Source organism: Mesoplodon bidens, assembly GCF_964165515.1.
Source record: "Mesoplodon bidens genome assembly, chromosome: 7".
NCBI lineage: Eukaryota > Metazoa > Chordata > Mammalia > Artiodactyla > Ziphiidae > Mesoplodon > Mesoplodon bidens.
Genome location: NC_138164.1, coordinates 69,270,779 through 69,286,105, shown reverse-complemented (window position 1 = coordinate 69,286,105; position 15,327 = coordinate 69,270,779). Strand labels below are relative to the sequence as shown.

Sequence of the window (15,327 nt, the reverse complement as noted above, 5' to 3'; positions counted from 1 at the left end):
TCCTGTTTGCTAAATTTACAAAACTGTCAACAGGGCTAAACTTACCTCAGTTTAATAATTTATATAGTTTCTTACCTCCAAACTGCCAGAATGTGTTGCCCAATGTAAAGGGGTAAATTTATGGAGAACATCAACTTCATTAATGCTGGCACCACGTTCTACTATTTCTGAAAGCTGCTTTACATCTCCAGCGCGTACTGCATCATGTATGCTACCAAAATGCACTTTCTTCCTGGCACCTATTGAAAAACAAAATTGCTTAAAATACATTACAAAACTAAAAAAAGACTAAAGTGACGATTGAACTGAAAGTACAAAATCACTTTGGCTTTCCAAATAATTTACTACAAAGATGTTTGGGATTAACATCTTAATCTGACTTCAATTTCATCTCTAATATGTAAAGAGCACGGACGTTGTCACCCCCATCCATACAGGAAAAAAGCAGAACAAACAAAGTCAACAACTTTTCTTGCACTCATCAAAGAATTGAGGTCTCAGGACAAACGGCCACCCTGAATTTGGAGAGACAGGCAAATACAGAGAAACACGGTCAAGTTCAGCTTACCTGGAGCAGAAGTCACTAGAACCATAAGCTTCTAAAAGCACTTAAATAGTAATTTTGACAAATTGCTGGGGTCTGGGTATGTAGTAGACTAACAGTGAGAAACTCCTCAGGGCCATAGTCTTAGGAGGTCCCCTCATTTTCATAGCTTTTTACCTTCGAAACTCCACCAGGTTATCACTGTGAAAAACCAAGAAAAATCACCTCATGTCTTTGGTAAAGGAGGAGAGAGGTAACCATTTTGAAATCTGCCCAGGTATTCTCTGTAACAAAGGCCTACTCTCCAGTGAAAAAGACTTTACCAGAACCTTATCTCACATAGGCAAATATATTTTACTAATATTTTTCATATCTTTCTCATATGTCCTACACTAAGAAAGGAATGGCAGGTCACAATTTTTACTTCATATATTCTAGTGTCTTATATTTTATAATATAATGTTCCAAACATCAAGACCGGACTGTCACCCTTACTGTACCGTGAAATATTTTAATGTGCATTGTGAACCAGAAGTAATAAAAGTATCTAAGCACGAACAGACAGTTGTTGAAGGAAGAAGTAAATAGTTCAATCAAAGCATTTCCTAAACCAAACAAACAGGCACAATTCCTGAACTCAAACTGTTTTGAAAAGAACTCACCAACACCTCTGGCAGATAATCTATGCAGCCTTGTATTACTATTTATCTATGTATATGTCCTCTCTCCACAATTAGCATATTAATTTCTTGACGGCTGAAATCATATCTTATACCAACCCTTAGCAAAATGCTATGCATTTTACTCAAAAGTCCTTTGAGCATGTACCATATGCCAGGCACTACAATAACACAATGAATAGACATGGATTTAAGACATTTTCTTTCCACTGACACTTTAAAATCTATTGGGATAAATTTGATGAAATCGAAAACCTGACAGTAACATCCTAAGAGATTACAGGTAAATAAAGGAGGAGGAGGAAACACTCGAGCAAGTCTTTGAAGAACAATTAAGATCTATGCATACGGGGAAGAGAGTAAGGAAGCACCCCGAGAAAACCAAACCACTTGGTAAATGTTTAATGATGTTAATCCCCTAGGTCAGACCTTCATTACTCTCCTTTATGTTTGTTTTTTTTTTTATATTTTGGCCATGCCGTAAGGCATGTGGGGTATTAGCTCCTCGACTAGGGATCGAATCCGTGCCCCATGCAGTGGAAGCACGGAGTCTTAACCACTGGACCTCCAGGGACTTCCACTATTCTCCTTTAAACTAGTACTGCAAGATCTACAAATGATGTTCTACCCACTCTAATACATTTTATACAAGGTAGCTCTAATCCATCGTATACAAGGACACTATTCTGATCACTTCATTCCTCCACTCTGAACTGCTTCTGGTAATCCACTGCTAGTCTAGAGAATCAAATCCAAACCCTCAGTATGACAGTCTATGCCCTCCCATAATTTGGCTCCATCTAATTTGACAGCCTTTTTTCTCACCACATTCCGTTCCAATTTATTCATTCATCCACCCATCCATCCACTCAACATTAATCTGGTATCTACCATAAGGATAAAAAGATAAAGAAGACATGGTCTCTATCCTCAAGGAACTCACAGAGATACACAAACACAAATTACAAAACAATGTAGTAAGAGCAATGACAGAAATATTCATAAGAAGTTATGAAAGCACAGAAGACTTCTAACTCAGCTAGGGTAGGAGGGAAGGAGAGCAGAAAAAGATTCCTAGAGAAGGTAACACCTAAGATGAATCTTCAAGGATTAGCAGGAATTTGCCAGGTGAAATGGATGCGGGGAAAGGCATCCTGGACAGATCAAGAAACTATAAAAATACCCACCCTATTGTTGAAGCATAAAGTGGAAGGAAAAGAGACTAGAATTAGACAAGAGGCAGGCTGTGCTGGAACTTGCTGAACTTGAGCAGAGAGTGGGGAGTCACTGAGGGATTTTAAGCAGAAGAATAAGAATGATCAGATTTGTAATGCTGAGTTTATATGGCTGGCTGCAGGGAGGCGAATTCATTGAGCAAAGGGCAAGAGTAAGAGACTAAGGGAGACCATGTAGGAAGGTATCTACAGTAGTCTACACCAGAGAGGTGGAGACCCTCAACCAAGTGAATGGCAGTAGGAACAGAAAAGGAGACAGATTCAACATGTTATTAAGGAAGCAGGATGAATTGAACTTGGATGAATATAGTGAGTGGAATACGGGAAAAGTAACGGGACAACTCCAAGGTGTCTGGCTTAGTTACATAAGTGGTGTACTGCCACTGAGATAGCGAACACTAAAGGACAGAGAGGGCATATGAATACAAAATTATATTCTGAATGTGTTGATCTTGAGGTGCCCATGGAAGAGTTCCAGAAAGGAGTTGTACATATGAGTCTGCAGCTCCAGTGAGAGGTCTGGAGTTGAGTTCTCAGTGTTAGCTGTGTCTCAGTATCAGGCAGCTTTTTCTGATCCCCAACCTCACCCTATACTGGAGCCAATGGCTCTCTACTCTTCTTTATAGCATTCATCACACCAGTAATTACTTGCTGAGTATTCATCTTCCCCACTAGAAGGAAGGAATGTGCCTGTCTTCTCTGCTTACATATCCTTAAGACAAAGCACATAATAGGCACTCAATAAATATTTACTGGATGACTGAATGAATAACAGATTCCGGGGTCATCACTAGGGTTGAAGCCATAGTACATGACAAGGAAAAAAGAACTAATGATGGCACTATCCAAGGAAAAAAGCAACGTTTTAAGAAGAGGATAGAAGAAAATTCAGGGTAGATAAGTAGATAGATAGGTTGGTAGGTAGGTAGTAGGTAGGCAGATAGATAGAGTCAGTAGAGTGGAAGGAAGAAAATGAGATAAGTCTAATATTATCTCCAGAGTCACATGCTGCAGAGACGGTAAGAACTTAAAAGGGTCCATACATTTTAACAAGAGTTGACGTCAGCTGGGAACGAAGTCTCAGGAATGCGCGCAGATAGAAAAATAAAAAAGGAAGTAAAGCTGAAATGAGGAAGGATGGGGGCCAGGTGAGCAGCTTTGGGACCTATTGAAAACAGGTCAATTAAGGGAAATGAGGAGTGACAGGTGAGAAAGGGAACTGCCAGAAGGGGCAAAACTCCTGTGAACTGAAGTGAGAAAAGGAGTGTGGCAGAGACGAGGGCCAGTGAAATAATCTGACTCACACGGGGTCGCAGTTTCCACGGAGAAGGTGGAGGGGCCTAAACCGGTCACCCCGGGCATGGTGCGACCCCTCGGACTCCGGGGAGGAGTCGAGTCCAGGCCCCTGCTGCTGCGGCGGTCTTCGCTCGCTGTCACCCACGAGCCAGTGCAGCAGCGGCTGTCTTCCTCGTCGTCGCTAGGCCCGGGGACGCCGTCCCCTGTCGTTCTCTCCCAGGAGCCCCGGCAGCGGGAACCTTCGTCTTCGCTTTCTCTCTCCCAGAAGCGGCGGCGGCGGCTGGCGTCTTCGCTGACGCTCACCACGGAGGAGTCGCTGGCCACGTAGCCGCGATCTTCACTCACCCCCTCCTCCCAGGAACTGCTGAGGCTGCGGCCGCCATCCAAGAACCCTCCCAAGAACCACTGAGGCGGAGGCTGTGGTCGTCACTGCCTCTCTCCCCGGAGTCGCTGGTTCGGGGACCCCGGACCTCCCTGACTCCCTCCCAAGTCCCACTGAGACGGAGGCCGCGGTCTTCTCTGACCGTTCCCCCGGAGTCACTAGTGGGGTGGCTTCCGACTTCAGTTAAACTCACGTCGCTGCTGCGGTCTCCCCTTACTCTCTCCCATGAGTTGCTGGGACGGTGGCCACCGTCTCCCCTGACTCTCTCCTGAGAGACACTGCGAAGGTGGCCCAGGTCTTCACTGACCCTTCTTGAGACACTGCGGGAGAAGCCGACGTCTTCACTTGCTCTTCCTGTCGGTACCCTGCAGCGGTGGTCGCTGCCTTCACGGATTCTTTCCCTGTCTTCGCTACGACTAAAGCCCTGGCCTTCGCTAACTCTTTCCCTGGACTGGTTGCCGCGATGGCCGTACCGGCCGTTTATCCTCCACACGCGACGGCTGGTGCGGCGGCCGCCGTCTTCGGTTGCCACTCCCAGCGATTCGCTGTGGCGGCGGCCGCCGTCGGCGAGTACCCTTTCCTCTAAGTCGCTTTCCAGCGTCCCGACTCCAGCCACCTGGTTGCAGGGATGGTGGAGCCGTCGCCTTAGAATTGAGTATACTTCCGGCGTGCTGCGGTAATTTCCGGTTCCTCGCGGTCATGCGTCACTTCCGGCTTCGCTGCAAAAAATTTTTTTTTTCTTTTTTTCTTTTTTTCCCCCAAGGCTTCTCCTCTAGAGATGGTGGAATGGACCGGTTTTCGGTGAAATTCCGCTCGGTCTCACATTCAGCCTGTCTAGGCCCCGCCTCTATAACGGCCTGGCATAGGTCGCGCCCGCCGTGGCTCGGCGACGCACGTGGAGACTCCAGGACTGCAGTCGGCGTAGGTGACCTGCGTGTGTGCCTCGGGCCGGGCAGGGCCTTTTATCCTCGGCAAACCGAGTGTCATTTATCAGTGCTGGTTGGAGCACTGGAGAAAATATATTCTTACCCTATCATTTAATAAGTATGGACAAAAGACCTAACGGAGGAGTTAGCAGCTGCAGCGCTATCATTGTTGCGTGTTACTACTGCCAGGCTCTTTGATAATCGCTTGGTACTAATTCTCACACTAATTTTGTAAGGTAGGTGTTATCCCCATTTTACAGGTGAGGAGATTCAAGGTATCAGTAATTTGCTAAGATCCAACAGCAGGTAAGTTGTGAAGCCATTATAAAAACACAGGTCATCAGTCAAAAGACTGCACCAGGTCTCCTGACTCCAAGGTTCCTTTCACTGTAAAATGTTTACTTTCAATAGTTTGGCCCAGATCTTTTTCTGCAACCCTACTGCATAACGTGTATTCTTCCATTCATATTTATAGCAAATATATGGGTCAGGTCTTGTGCTAGCAGCTGAAAACACAGAAATTAGAATTCTCTGCCTTCCAAGGGCATCACCCACCTTGATTCTCCTCTTACCCTGTTTTTTCCCATCCTTTTGCCACAGGTTTTGTTTAGTGAACACAGCTGGCAAATTCCCCTGACCCTACCTTTCCTCTCTTGAAATACAGTAAATGCCTTTCTTTAACTTCCATGGCCTCTTGTAACATTAATAACTTCCATTTGTTGAGTTCTTATGATGAATCTGGCACTGTACTAAGCGCTTTATATTAGTTTTTCTGTTTAATCTTTCACATAACCTACCAGGATAGTATTACTGTTCCTTTCTACAGTTAGAGAAGTATAGCACCAAAGTTAATTGCCTGAGGGTACACAGCTAGTAAGTATTAAGTCCCCGCATTAGGTTTCCAACCTAGATCTTTGATTTTGCTGTGCATACTCCTCGAAGTCTCTGAATTCCCACAGCCTTTATTAGACCACTTATCATACTGTATATTACCTATTTAACAGTTGGTGCTCACCCCTACCCCTCAGGGACTCTGACCTTCTGGAAGGTAGAAACTGTATCATTATTCATCATGGCCTTCCTAACATCTAGAATACTTAGTTGAAGGGAAGGATTTACTAACTGTTGTGCGGGTAAGTGGGTTGATGGTTGATTGTCTGGTGGATGAACTGATAGATTGAAAGTAAAATTTTTCAGGGACTTTGCTGGTGGTCCAATGGTTAAGACTCTGCACTTCCACTGCAGGGGGCATGGGTTTGATCCCTGGTCGGGGAACTGAGATGCTGCATGCTGCTTGGCGTGGCCAAAAGAAAAGTAAGAAAAAAAAGTAAAATTTTTCAGTTGGAAAGGAATTTGGGATTAGTCAGCCCAATCCCCTCATTTTTCAAATGGGGCAACTGAGGCCTGTTGTCTTACCAGACATCTATTGAGTTATTAATATGGGCCAGTTTTTATGCTAAATGATTTGCAAATAGTCTTAAACTTAATCTGTATTATTATTTCTATTTTTACAGGTGAAGAAATCAAGATTTGGCCAAGATCCCATAACTAGGTGGTGGGGAGTTGGAACCCACTATGACCGAACTCCAAATTAATACAGTGTTTGTAGCCACTTATATAATAATGGTAAAGGCATTACTTTTTTGCTCTGTTGTATGGATAAACACACTGAGGCTGAGGGAATAAGGCAGCACACTCTTAAAGGATACACACTTGGTGGAAAGGATCAGAAAAGGAAACAGAAACATAGAGAAGCAGAAAAAGTAAAATCTCCCAAAATAAACTTGAAAGGAATTAAAAATAAAAGCAGAAGTTAATGAAATAGAAAATAAAATTGATCATAATAGTAGCTGGTGTTCAAAAAGAACAATAAATAGACAGCAAATCTGAGGAAGAAGAAGAGAGAAAATATCAGAAGTAAAGGGAACACATTACAGATATGAGGGACGTTGAAAACAAGTGAATTATTTAGCGTAACCTTATAATCTTTTTTTTTTTTTTTTGCAGTACACAGACCTCTCACTGTTGTGGCCTCTCCCGTGGCGGAGCACAGGCTCCGGACGTGCAGGCTCAGCAGCCATGGCTCACGGGCCTAGCCACTCCGCAGCATGTGGGATCTTCCCAGACCAGGGCACGAACCCGTGTCCCCTGCATCAGCAGGCAGACTGTCAACCACTGTGCCACCAGGGAAGCCCTATAATCTTGAAAACTGACTTGGACAATTTTTTAGGAAAATATAAATTTAAAAAAATTGGCTGAAGAGTTAGAAAACGTTAATAAACTGATAATTATAAAAGAATGCCTGGGCTTCCCTGGTGGCACAGTGGTTAAGAATCTGCCTGCCGGGCTTCCCTGGTGGCGCAGTGGTTGAGAGTCCACCTGCCGATGCAGGGGACACAGGTTCGTGCCCCGGTCCGGGAAGATCCCACATGCCGCGGAGCGGCTGGGCCCGTGAGCCATGGCCGCTGAGCCTGTGCGTCCGGAGCCTGTGTTCCGCAGCGGAAGAGGCCACAAGAGTGAGAGGCCCGCATACCGCAAAAAAAAAAAAAAAAAAAGAATCTGCCTGCCAATGCAGGGGACACGGGTTCGAGCCCTGGTCCGGGAAGATCCCACATGCCGCGGAGCAACTAAGCCCATGCGCCACAACTACTGAGCCTGCGCTCTAGAGCCTGTGAACCACAACTACTGAGCCCGCCTGCCACAACTACTGAAGGCTGCACGCCTTAGAGCCCGTGCTCCACAATAGGAGAAGCCACCGCAATGAGAAACTCATGCACCACGGCGAAGAGTAGCCCCCACTCACTGCAACTAGAGAAAGCCCGCACACAACAACAAAGACACACGCAGCCAAAAATAAAAATAAAAATGTAAAAAAAATAAGAATGCCTTGTGTATCCCAGACAAAAGTCACTAGGAACAAGGCATAGAGGAAAATGGAGTACTTTCCAACTTTGAAGGTAACATAACCCTAACAGAATCTAAACAAGGATAGTGAAGAAAAACTTACACCTCAGTCTCACTTATGAATATACATGCAAAAATCCTAAGGAAACTATGAAGCCAGCAGTGCATTTAGAGAATAATGTCATAACCAACCTGGGTTTATCCTACTAGTACAGGATGGGTCAACATTAGACAATATAGTAATGAAAATTTCCTACATTAATAGATAAAAGAAAAACTATGATCTTAATTGATACTGAAAAAGCACTTGAAAAATTAGCATCAGGCTTCCCTGGTGGCACAGTGGTTGAGAGTCCGCCTGCCGATGCAGGGAACACAGGTTCGTGCCCCGGTCAGGGAATATCCAACATGCCGTGGAGCGGCTAGGCCCGTGAGCCATGGCTGCTGAGCCTGCACGTCCGGAGCCTATGCTCTGCAACGGGAGAGGCCACAACAGTGAGAGGCACGCGTACTGCAAAAAAAAAAAAAAAAAAAAAAAAAAAAAAAAAAAAATCTATTACTGATTCAAAAAGAAGAAAATAAAATTCATATTAAGCAAGTAATAAAAGGAAGTTTGCTTAACTGGATGAAGGGTATCAACCAGAAATAAACAGCATGCTAATGTCATAGTCCAGGTTATCTGCTATCATTCCTATAATTCAGCATTGTTTTGAGAATTTTGGACACAGTATAATAAGCAAGATAAAGTATGAAATTGGAAAGGAAGAAATTAAGACATGATAATTGTATGCCTGGAAAATCTAAGACAACTGTAAAATACCATTAAATATTAGAATAAAGAGTTTATTAAAATAAGCTATCAGAGCAACCTACAGAATTAAGATTACCTATATACTAGATATAATTAAATTTTAAATGTAAAGGAAGATCTTGTTCACAATAGCAATGATGGCAAAATATCCTAGAAATTAACCTATCAAGAAGTGAATGAGGGGACTTCCCTGGTGGTCCAGTGGTTAAGAATCCGCCTTCTGATGCAGGGGATGAGGGTTTGAGCCCTGGTCAGGGAACTAAGATCCCACGTGCCACGGGGCAACTAAGCCTGTGCACTCTAGAGCCTGCGCACCACAACTAGAGAGCCCATGTGTCACAACTACTGAGCTCGCGCACTTTGTAGCCCACGCCACAACTAGAAAGAAGGCCACGCACCATGACAAAAGATCCCACGTGCTGCAACTAAAGACCCGAAGCAGCAAAATAAATATTTTAAAAATAAATAAATCTATCTTAAAAATGAACAAAACCTATGTGAAAAAACATAAAACTTCATTTATGGATGTTACAGAAGATCCGAATAAATGGAAAGATAACCTACTGAGTAGGCTCAGTACTGTAAAGATAACGATTCTCTTCAAACTGTAAATTCATTGCACTTCAAGTAAAAATTCTAATGTAATTTTTAGTGGAGATTGGCAAGATGATTTTAAAATTTATCTGGAAGAAAAATGTTCAGTATTAACCAAAACATTTTTGAAAAAGAACTACTGAGGACTTAGCCAAATACATATCAGAACTGTAAGGCTAGAGTATTTAGAACACGATAGTATTGGAACAGGACTGGACAAATAGGTTAGTGGAACAAACTAAAATCCTGAAATAACCCCCTGTTTATGTTTATTATAGAGGTGGCATTTCAAATAGAGAAATGAGGGCTTTTCAGAATTTCCATATACAAAATATCAGAAGAATTAAAATAAAGTGTTAGAAAGAAATAAGAGAAAAATTGTTTTATAAATCTTAGGAAGGCCTTCTTAAGCAAAACAAGCCCCACAGAAAAATAGTTTACTATATAAAATTAAGTGTTTATGCTACAAGATACATTACCATAAAGTTGAGACCAGAGATAGGCTTAATGTTTATTGTCTTCTAACAATTTAACTCAGTGATAAAGAGTAAGTCAATAGGGGCTTCCCTCGTGGCACAGTGGTTAAGAATCCGCCTGCCAATGCAGGGGACATGGGTTCGAGCCCTGATCCGGTAAGATCCCACATGCTGTGGAGCAACTAAGCCCACGTGCCACAACTACTGAGCCTGCGTGCCACAACTACTGAAGCCCGTGTACCTAAGAGCCCATGCTCCGCAGCAAGAGAAGCCACCACAATGAGAAGCCTGCGCACCTCAACGAAGAGGAGCCCCCACTCACCGCAACTAGAGAAAGCCCATGCGCAACAACGAAGACCCAATGCAGCCAAAAATAAATAATAAATTATTTTTTTAAAAAAGGGTAAGTCGATAGAAAAATTAACGAGCAAAAACCATAAAAATACCAAGAGCATATTACAAAAGAACAGATATTCACACTCAATAGAGAAAGACTGTTGTTTGTGCATCACAATGATAAAAACTAAAAGATTCTGGATAATGAGTTTTGGAAGAGGTTGGCTAAACAAAGCACTCTGAAGATCCTGCTGGTGAAAGGCTAAATTGGAGTGACCCATGAAGGACAATTTGGCAGTATCTGTCAGAATTCTAAGTACACATTAACCTTGACCCAGCAACTATTCAGTTGTAAAATCTTCAAAAATAACTTACTCAGCTGTATGTAATAGGATAGTCATTGCAACACTTTGTAAATAATTAGGAACTTGAATATACATCAGGGAAAGAATAGCTAAATAAATTATGCTATATTCATATGATGAAATATTACACGGGGAGAAATGCAGATCTACATGCGTTAATCAAAATGGAAAGGGTTGTAGATAGACTAAATGAAAAAAGAGGCAGAAGAATACATACGTGATGTCATCTGATTTCAAAAAACTACTTTTTAAAAGAATTTTTTTTCAAAATTTGGTAAAGATCTATACTAAATTGTTAACTCAGTGGTTACTTTATAGAAAAAGAAAGATATGAAAGGAGACTTTATTTTCTATACTTCTAGTATTTTTTAATTTTTAAAAAAATCCTAAATAAAACTATAAAAGCACAGGAAAACATGCACTGTCACATAAAGCAAAGAAAGATGACTTTACGAAGTATAGGGCTTCCCTGGTGGTGCAGTTGTTAAGAATCCGTGTGCCAATGCAGGGGACACGGGTTTGAGCCCTGGTCCGCGAAGATCCCACATGCCGCGGAGCAACTAAGTCCGTGCATCACAACTACTGATCCTGTGCTCTAGAGCCCGTGAGCCACAACTACTGAGCCCGTGTGCCACAACTACTGAAGCCCGCACGTCTAGAGCCCGTGCTCCGCAATGAGAGAAGGCACAATGAGAAGCTCGTGCACCGCAACGAAGAGGAGCCCCCACTCGCCGCAACTAGAGAAAGCCCGTGAGCAGCAACAAAGACCCAACGCAGCCAAAAATAAATAAAGAAAATTTTAAAGAAAATTCCATTGAAAAGAAGAAGAAGAAGAAGTATATGGGCCAAGATCGATTAAGAGGCTAAGAAAAGCACACTGGCAAGGAGTCATTGATAATATTCAGGAGAGCAATTTTAATGAAATAGGCAAGATGTAAAAACCAGATTGCACTGGATTTCAGGATAAGTGAGGGACTGACTATGAAGGAAGTTTCTCAAGTGAAACAGGTTTCAGAACACACTAAAGTGGGCATCTCAGCATTCCAGAGACTCAAAACCCTTTTAAGTAGGAAGCTTATGATTACAATGAGTAAAATTGGCTAGTCCTCCATCTCTACCTCAATTTTTTCAAAGTGGGGTGATAAATCAGGTTGTTCCTCTAATCCCCTGTAAACCAGCTCTTTCCATCTAGTTCTAGAGGAGGGAGTAGGACCAACTCCAGGACAAGAATTAAGTGGATTTTGGTAACTGTCTCTACTCTTTTCTGCCTATATACCCTCTTGCTTCCCAAGCATTCTTTCTTTCCCTTTGGTGCTCTCCTCTAATCCCTCACTGGGGCACCCCATGGGTGCATTTTTGCTCTTATTGTTTAACTTGCTCTTCCCCACCTGCCCAACAAAGTGTTCATTATTTCAGAGAGCTGACCCCATGTAGGAGTAGGAGGAAACTTCCTACTCCTACAGTAGAAATTCAGGCCTTTCTTGACACTAGTCTGATTTTCCATTTCTCCCTCCAGATTACCTCTTTGGTCAGCTAAATCTTTCCATTTGTACACATGCTTAGATGCCCCCTTATATCTTCCTGAATGTTTTGTATAAACCCCTCGAAGCATTCGTTAGATGTTAAATAGGCTTTAAAGAAAGACAGCCAGGAAAATATAACTAGAATCTAAAATTGTCTATTTTAGGTTAAACTATTCCGTGAGAATCTTTAAGTTTTTTTTGTTTTTTTTTTTTTTTTTTTTTTTTTTTTTTTTTTTTCTTTTTGCGGTATGCGGGCCTCTCACTGTTGTGGCCTCTCCCGTTGCGGAGCACAGGCTCCGGACGCGCAGGCCCAGCGGCCATGGCTCACGGGCCCAGCCGCTCCGCGGCATATGGGATCCTCCCAGACCGGGGCACGAACCCGTATCCCCTGCATCGGCAGGCGGACTCTCAACCACTGCGCCACCAGGGAGGCCCTTTTTTCTGTTTTTAATATCGAAATATAGTGAAATATATGTAAGTCTCAGGTGTACCACAGTGAGTCACAATTTTTAAGGGCTATATTCCATTTATAGTTATTATAAAATATGGGCTAGATTCCCTGTGCTGTACAATATATCCTTGTAGCTTATTTATTTTCTACATAGTAGTTTGTACCTCTTGATCCCCTACTCCTATCTTGCCCCTCCCCCTTCACTCTCTGGTAACTGCTAGTTTGTTCTCTATATTTATGAGTCGTTTTCTTTTTTGTTATATTCACTAGTTTATTTTTTAGATTCCACATATAGTGATATCATACAGTACTTATTAAATTTTAATATATATAATAATTAGGTCCTTATTTTTCTCCCCAAAGCTTATTTTACTTTGAGCTGAATAAAAAATTCCTTTGTGGTATTTAATGGAACCTAAAAGTTGGATGTTTAAAAGTAGGTAAATTATGTTGAAGTCAGAGAACATTGTAAAGAGGGTATGAACGATGAAATTTGTAGATTTTAATACAATATTCCTTTTATTTCTTCTCACAAACTTCAACTCTTACTTCAAAAGACAGTTTTCCAGGGACTTCCCTGGCGATCCAGTGGTTAAGACTCCGCGTTTCCACTGAAGGGGGCGTGAGTTCGATCCCTGGTCAGGGAACTAACATCCACATGCTGTACAGTGCAGCCAAAAAAAACAAGACAATATTCCAGCTTCCCTGAGGCTTCCTTTGGCTTTCTTTGCTATACTCTCTTGTGTAGAATAATGGTTCTAGTTCCTAATGGTATGTGTTTACTACTTTTCCATTTTTTTAGGGGGCTAAAATTAGGTGTTGCTGATTTCTAGGTCATTTGTCAGATCTGGCTGTTTATTATAATAGAATTAACTATGGAGCTTTTTAAAATTGGGATGTAATTGACATAAAACATTAGCTTTGGTGTTTAAAAAGCTATGGAGCTTCTTAAATATTAGAGGTGTCTCTGAATGAGAATCTACTAAATAAGACTCTCGAGATAAGCAATCTCTTCTTAGCATTCACTGTGATTCTAATGCACAGCCAAATTGGGGAGCACACTTCTAAATCAATAACCGACATCTACATCAAACAAAAACTAGGAATTCTCAATTTCAACTGCAAATACCTATGAACATCTCAGAGAAATACTGTCCCTCCGCCATTCCAACTAAATTCTTTTGTGCTATTGATAGTATCTCCTTCTAGCTCTGAGACTGACCTATCAGTCATCTCTGTCTTCAATCTGTTTCTTCAACAAGTTCCTTTTAAACGTTAAGTACTAACATCTCTCCTATTTGTCCAACTACAATTAAATCTCTCCAGTTAAATTTCAGAGATGAGCAGCTTTTATTGTTTTGTCACCTCTCACCCATACTCAACTGTTCTTCAGTCAATTGGGGATACGTTTCAATTTTTCCGTATTTCGTAACTTTGTTGACTACCTATTTAAAAAATTTTTTCCCATTGCTGGTTTTATTTTACTTTTTTCTTTTCTTTTTTTTTTTTATATGTTGGGGGTAGGAGTTTATTAATTAACTAATTTACTTTTGCTGTGTTGCATCTTGTTTCTGTGCGAGGGCTTTCTCTAATTGTGGCAAGCGGGGGCCACTCTTCATCGCAGTGCACGGGCCTCTCACTATCGTGGCCTTTCTTGTTGCGGAGCTCAGGCTCCAGATGCGCAGGCTCAGTAGTTGTGGCTCATGGGCCTAGTTGCTCTGCAGCATGTGGGATCCTCCCAGACCAGGGCTCGAATCCGTGTCCCCTGCATTAGCAGGCAGATTCTCAACCACTGCGCCACCAGGGAAGCCCTATTTTACTTCTTTAATTGTGCTTATTTCTCACCTCTCCACCTATAAGTCTTTAAATGTTTCCCAAATACCCTTGGTACACTTGTAGGTTTGAATGTTGCCTTCCTCTTGATTGTGACATACTTTCAAGCATTTGGTAAAAGCTATGGATGGTCTTCCCCAAAAAAGGCACAACAGGAAGTTTTGCCTACATTTTTAGATTCAGACCCCAGCATTTCTTCCATGATATTGTTCATGTATATTCATATGTTGAGGTATCACATAATGTGTTTCTCTTTCAGTGGACACGTTTTCTCACTCGACCTCTCTGTAGCATTTGCTAATCTCTTTAAATTTTTATTCACTTGATTCTTTAAACACAAAGGCCAACCTTAGATGCATAAAGGATATCACCTCTGTTTAAAATTTCTAGTGGCTGCTGTGGTCATCAGTATAATACACACTCCTTAGCATGACCAAGAAGACTCGTTCTATTCAACATTACTGGGTTTTAACCATATAAACACACATGAAGTGTTTTCGAGCCTTCAATTTTGCTGCTTATTCTTCATAGATACCCTTGCCTCCTACCAATGTGGACTCCACTTCAATTTATCCTCCAAGACTCAAATACCACCACCTCTATAAAGTCTTCCTTAACCAACCTCCAGGTAGTTTGGTGTGCCTATTATCTTAGGGTATTTTTGTAAATTGCAGAAATATTATGGAATGAAATGAAGCAAAGCCAGGTTCTCATTCTTGTTCTACAATTTTATAAGTGAATGATTCAATTTCATCTGTAAACTGGGGATACCATCTACCATTTAGAATTATTTGTAAGTAACAGAGGAAATATATGTAAAGAGTTTGCCAATGCCTACCATATAGTAAGTGTTCAACACATTTCATTGTTTTACATGCCTATCTCCTCCAACAGATGGCAGAAAGATTAATCTTGCATCTCAGAGTGCCTGGCTCACAGCAGGTGCCTCATTCATGTTTTCAAGAACAGAG

The 15,327-nt window shown here is 41.9% G+C and overlaps 1 protein-coding gene across 1 annotated transcript in view; it reads right to left on the bottom strand.

Moving 5' to 3' along the window:
• The window catches only part of ANKRD42 (ankyrin repeat domain 42), a 63,812-nt gene extending 59,941 nt beyond the window's left edge, over window positions 1-3,871 (bottom strand). The window contains 2 exon segments of the mRNA XM_081239503.1: window positions 76-239; window positions 3,764-3,871. Of these exon segments, the coding sequence (XP_081095629.1) occupies window positions 76-140 (65 nt within the window). The 5' untranslated portion in view covers window positions 141-239; window positions 3,764-3,871.
• Window positions 3,872-15,327: the final 11,456 nt, after the last annotated feature.